Source organism: Lupinus angustifolius, chromosome LG02, assembly GCF_001865875.1.
Source record: "Lupinus angustifolius cultivar Tanjil chromosome LG02, LupAngTanjil_v1.0, whole genome shotgun sequence".
Taxonomy (NCBI): domain Eukaryota; kingdom Viridiplantae; phylum Streptophyta; class Magnoliopsida; order Fabales; family Fabaceae; genus Lupinus; species Lupinus angustifolius.
Window position 1 is genome coordinate 235,974 of NC_032010.1, and position 6,604 is coordinate 242,577.

The 6,604-nt window shown below is 36.6% G+C and overlaps 1 protein-coding gene across 1 annotated transcript; it reads right to left on the reverse strand.

Annotated features, from left to right (window-relative positions):
- On the reverse strand, positions 306-1,622 carry LOC109325580. The gene has a single exon (XM_019558021.1). The coding sequence runs from the start codon at positions 1,620-1,622 to the stop codon at positions 306-308; it is 1,317 nt and encodes a 438-aa protein (XP_019413566.1).

The following is a 6,604-nucleotide window of genomic DNA, read 5'->3' on the forward strand; positions in this document are numbered from 1 at the left end:
CCCCAACAACATTGGTGACTTCTATCTGTTGCTCAGTTGTCTTTGAATTCCCTCCACTATAGATCCATGGTACTGCTTTATCTATTTTGTAAGGGAAAGGTTGTGGTTTCTCTTCTACTGCAGGCCTCAGAATAGGCTCCATCCTACTTATGACTGGCACCCATCGAGGTATTTGTGGGTGTAATTGAGCATTATCCGGAATGTTCAATACAGGTTCATATCGGGTAATTGATGGCCTCATGGTCCTTCTCATGTATTCCTCACTTCTAGTGGTAGCATTAACAGTCTGATACGAGGGTCCCCTCTCAATTGTGATCAATGAATCTCATATCCAACATCTTCTGCAGTAAGAGCTTAAATTCTGGACACTCTTCTAGGGTGTGACCAACTTTGCCATGCAACTCACAACTAGCTGAATCTTCATCTTCCACCATCCTTTCCACCATTCCATGTTTGCACATTTCCTCAAAAATTACCCTCATGGGCGTTTTTACCTCATCCGCCTCCCAAACGAATGTGCTACCATGAGTCTCCTCTACAGCATTCACACCCTGATTACCATGATTAGGTAATGGATTCCTATCTATATCTGGCACAATGGGCTTGAAATGCAGCTGCTTTGCATTGATCAGGCTTTGCACCTTACGCTTTAGAGCTCGACAGTGTTCAATGCAATGGCCAATGACCCCAGAGTGATACTCGCAAGTAACATTTGGGTTAAACCAGGTTCCGGGTGATTCGGGTACCGTTCCTATTATAGGGCTTATCATTCTCTCCCTTAGAAGATGAGAGTATAGCTCAACATAGGGTATTGGTATCGGGTCAAATTGTGGGCCTCTTCTTTCGGGGTTGCGATTTTGGGTTTGATTTTGGTAGGCTTGTGTTTGGTTCTGGTTTTGGCGGGGTTGGTAGGATTGTGTTTGGTTATAGTTTTGGCGGTTGTTATTGTGGGCTGTGTAGTTGGGTTGTGTGGAAGGTGTGGCAATGTATGAGGCCTGGTATTTAGGGTTTTGGGCTTTGTATCCCTTCGGCTCAGTGAACACCGCGAGTGCTTCTCCCTCCTTCTTCTTCATAAAGTTGGGCTTTTTGCCTATGCCTGATTTGGGCTGATCTACTACCAGCTTTCCACTCCTTATGCGTCCTTCTATTTTCTCCCCAACCTTAATGAGTGCATTGAAGCTCGATGCAACACTTCCCACCAAGTAATCATAATAGGGCTCCTTCAAAGTATCCACGAAGATAGACAACTGTTCTTCCTCCTCCAATCTGGGTATGACTTGTGACGCCAAAGCTCTCCAGCGTTGGGTATACTCCTTAAAGCTTTCTTCTGGCTTCTTGGCCATGCTCTGAAGCTGGGCCCTGTCAGGAGCAGCGTCCTCATTGTACTTATACTGCTTCTTGAAGGCATTGGATAAATCAACGAAAGTTTTAATCTGAGCCTTTTCCAAGCGAATGTACCACCCCATGGTTGAGTGAATCAACAGTTTGTCATTTCCGTGATGAGCTGTCATCTTCCTAGCATACATATGTAGATGACTTTTCGGGCAGGAAGTACCGTCATATTTCTCGAACTCGGGAGTTTTAAACTTTGGTGGAAACACTACATCTGGTACGAGGCACATCTTAAATGCATTTTTCACATCGGGAAAGCTTGTGCCCTCAATGGCCCTTAGTCTCTCTTTTATAAGTTCCAGCTATGCCTTCTCTTGGCTTGAGGATTCGTCTGGGGTACCCTGTTTATCTTAGCTTCAGCCTGGTGGCTTGTTGTCTTGTTTTTATGAGGAAGATCGTGAGTAGGATCTTTGTCTTGCTCCTCATCGTCTTCCTCAGCTGATTGTTGTTCCTCTTGACCATCAGTTGTGTCTTCATATCTTATGATAACACCCTTATGACGGTTGGCCCCAGTAACTGTCTTGGGACCCACCTTTTGTGTGGATGGTGAAGGTTTGGCGGCTGACGTAGTGGCATCTTCTTCCGAGCTTCGAGCCTTTTGCATATCCTGGATGATTTTCATCATCTGATTTACTTGCGCTTTCATTTAAGCAAGCTCAGACCGGTTGTCAATGCTACTAGACTCTTGGTCTGCCATCAGCTTGGACTCCAGTCTGGTGTGGTACGGATGCTTGGGAGCAATGTTTAGATGATACCTGATGAAACAATATTTTATTATGTAAATGAAGAAAAGAATGATGCATGCAATGTGTTTTTTATTTAAAAATGCATTTTCATTTGGAAGATCGATATAGCAAGACATTTTGACCCACAGTCGGTGACCATGAGGCATGCCCATGTTGGTTTTTTTCTACGTTGATGACAACTTTAAGTTTTGAATTATTGTTGCATCTACATACGTTCTTTTAATGTGGGTTACTAACATTAAACATCTTGCCCTACACTTGGTAACTTGAGAGCGTACTCTACAAGGCCTTATGTAGTTGATGGTGATCTAAGAGAACACGCAAAGTTTCGGACCTAGATCACATCTAAACACAAGTTGTTATTATCTCTCTCAATATGAAAACTCCACATTTGGAAACTCGAAAATCCGCAAGGACGTATTCCAATATCTTGCCATGGCCCCCATAGAATCTAAAGCACAAGCATCAATACGAATGATAAGGACGTCCACCAATTTACCATACTCCTTTGCAAACTGAGTCATAACATCTTTAGGGACTTTGGCGAGGAGCTCCACCAAATGGCCTACATCAAAATTCTGCAATTCGAACTTCACTTTATTTTTTGAAGAGAAAGCGTTGTTAGAATCCACAGTTTTAGAAATAGCCTCCATGTCTTGCTATATCGAAAAACCTTTAGCTGAAAAGATGCATGTTTATTAAATATGATTAAAACTATTTATACAACCCAAAATAATGAATAATTATTTAAAGATTTATGATTAATTAATTTATGATATTAAGCATTGTAAATCCTTTTTTAGGGTAGTTGACCCTGTCTTGTGGGATAATGTAGCCCATTACAATATAAACTAAATACCATGTTAGAATAGATATTTATTATATTGTCAAGGTTTAGTCTAAGTTTTTTCAAAAGGTGGATAAAACTTACCCTCGGGCTTGGGGCCCATCATTGGGAGTAAGGATCACATTTTGGGGTGTAACCCCAAATTTTTTACAAAAATTATGTTAACCTTTTTTTTGAAAAAAAAACTATCATAGGGTATGAAATTATAGTTCAATAGCAAAAAATGAAGAATTTCATAATTATTTGGAAAGTTAAATTTCATTTTATGAATGTTTGGATGCAGAATGGGGGAGACATAATTTGCTTCCAGTGTCCTATAAATGGTATTCTTATAGAGTTTTCGATAGACTAAAAGTCACCACCTTATGGCAATGTACTAGGTCTCATTAAAATATATTCGTTAAAGGCTCTAGACTTCTAGGTCAACAAATTGCCCTCAATCCCGAAAGAAAGGAGTCCTAATATCCCAGGTTAGAAACAAGAGGAGTCGAGCTCCTTGAGCGTCTAACTCGCGATATCAAGACAATTTGGGTGGTCCATTATGCTAATACCAGGAGACAAGTCTAACACCGGTAAAGCACATGTCCCTCTTATCTCAAACTTTAATCTCTAACAACCCGGGTATAGGGCGTATGCGCGTGTAATTCAAATATACAGTGAGTGTGTGAGGAAGCGACATTTAAAAAATAGATTTCCACCCCCAAAGCTGTAAAAACAAAATTGTGAGCACATACAATAATATTAACATTGAAGCGATAATAAAACTTGTAAAAAAAAGAAATTATTTCGATACTATTGTTTTTTATATAGTTAATAATAATAGACAAAGAAAATAGGGTATTTAAATCATACAATTGGCTCAACTGGGCCTGACTCTCTTTTTTATTTTAAAAACATCCCCAGCAGAGTCGCCAGCTGTCGCGCCCCGATTTTCGGTTAAGCGACCTCTTAGAGTCGCCACTACATTTTATGGTTGAAAATGTAGAAAACTCTTTAAAGCTCAATCACATTGGGCTTTTGGATTTTGATATCCAGGTTCGGGAATGGATTACAAATCGAGGAAGGTATTAGCACCTCGTCCACCCGTAATTAAACGGTACCCTTGTCAATTGTATGATTTAAATACCCTTAAATTATTTAAAAATTTAATTTGTGTGCAACAAGATATTCACTTATTTTTTATTTTTTTAGTCTGACAATATTACTTGCTCCTACGTATTCCTATACATTTTAGGAAATCAAGACGTACGTAGTTCTAATTTTAAAATGGTTTGTTAGTAAAATAATTAACTCCCTAAAAAGGGTGAAGCAGCAGAAACTGATGTTGCACCGCATCCCATTTTAAAAAGGTTTGAAAATAATTATAATATCCTTTTTTGAGCTTTTTACTATTAGTTTAAGAATTAATATAAATTTTAGTTATTTTATTATTAATTTAGGAATTAATCGAATGAAAAGAAGTGTCGTAACGCGACCGTTCAAGGATGATATGAGGACAAGAAATGTCACCATGACCTGCCTCCACCCTTTTGATTAATCCCAAAAATATATTTTTGTTATAAAATTTGATAGTGTTATCAATTCATTTTTTAAAGCAAAAAATATATTATTAAAGACATTATTAATTTTATTATTTTTACTTACATAAATAGAAAATACATTTCATTTGAACTGATGTCCGCACCGCAATAAAAATAAAAAGGTTAATTAGTTATTAGCTTTATTAAGATATTATTACCCTTATAGTATTAGACATAATAAATAAATAAAAATAATATTTATTTAATGAATTTATTTTATTTTATTTTTATCATTTTAGCCTACTGTCATAGTAAAAACAAAAAAATTATCCTTGGTGAAATAAACTTTTATCATTTTCAAAAGAAATAAAATTGCCTTTAGAATAAAAAACCAAAATTAAATACCTGATTGAGTTTTGGTCTAGTGCAGATGAGCACAATATACTAGCATGCGTATCGCCTAAAGAGTGGCTCCTAAAAGTTGTTGTGTGCAGGAGCGTCACGTGGCTGAATCTTACTAGCTACTCCTGAAGGTGCACCGCGTCTGGAATGTACGCACATGTACTGGAACAGAGCTGGTAGAGGGATTGATCCGCTACAGTCTCGCACATGAAAGGGTGGTGGGCGTCCTACGTGTCGCAACCAGATCTGTTTACACAGTGGGTGCATGGTGTTTATGATACACACAGCCACACGTGAACAAATGCTGGCTTGGAGAGTCTTGGATCCTGTGTGACGCATCTGCACGGGGAAGTTTGCACCCGCTTATGTGTCACTCTGCGATTGGCCAGCGTTGGTGGTCAAGGGGATTCGTTGACCAGTGTGCCACAAGGCGCAACTCTATTAGCTACACGGAAAGCTCACGGTGCCTACTGTGAGATTGGCTGGACCGAATCACTTCTCCTATGAGTTCTTCTCCTTCTCTCTTAATTTCTCTGGTTTCTTTTCTCTCTCTTTTTTTTTTGCCTTTTGTTGACTTTTTCTTTTTTTCCAACCCCTTTACACTAACTAGACTAACCTATTTATACTAAACTTAACCCTAACCTAATCCTAAAAAAAAGTTAAACTGATTTATTTTATCAAACCACCCACTCTTCAAACCACCCACTCCCCCTTTTTTTGGATATCAAAACCCATTACTAAGTCAGATTTGACTTGGTAAAATTTTAATTATTTTTTTTATTTTTATTAAAATATTGCTTTTAAATTGATTTATGTATTTATATATTTTTTATATATCCGAATTAAATAATAAAATATAATAAAAATATATTTGAATAAGTTTTAATTATTTTAAATTATATTTTCAAAAAATTAAAATAAAAAAATATTAATATTCTATAGTTTATTTAAAATTCAAATGGGGATATTTGGCATATTGATTATTTATTTTATTAAATTCGAAATAAATCATTAAAATTAATAACAATAGTTTTAATTATTTATTATTTATTTCAAATTTAAATTTCAAAAAAATAATAATAAAATTATTTATTAACCATTTCTTTTTCTTATTTTTAGATAAAATTGTATGGGTTTCTAGAAGCCCAATTCCACTTGGATTTTTTTGTATTTTGAGTTTGATTAAATTTCTTTTGAGAAAGAAAAAAGAAGCACATTTATTTTTTGGAAACTCATTTCTTTACTTGATTTATTTTTAGAAATTATTATATATATTTCCTATTTAAAATTAAAATTAAAATACTGTTTGGGCTTTTTGTGAGTTGGATAAAATGGGTATTCACAGTACTTAAAGGGAACAAAAGACAACATGCTCACATATAGGAGATCAGACCAATTAGAGATCATTGGGTATTCTGACTCCGATTTTGTAGGATGCCAAGATAGTAGACGATCTACATCGGGCTATGTTTTTCTGTTAGCTGGTGGTGCGGTTTCTTGGCGTTCTACCAAGCAGAAACTTGTAGTTTCATCCACCATGGCAGCAGAATATATAGCATGTTATGAGGTATCACTTCAGTCATCATGGTTGAGAAATTTTGTCACTGGGCTACGGATTGTGGAAAGGATTGAAAGACCACTAAAGTTATATTGTGACAATAAATCAGTCGTGTTGTTCTCCAACAACAATAGGAGTT

Bases quoted from the DNA above. Each gene is read 5' to 3' on its own strand.
- LOC109325580 (XM_019558021.1), bottom strand. From the start codon at position 1,622: ATGTGCCTCGTACCAGATGTAGTGTTTCCACCAAAGTTTAAAACTCCC.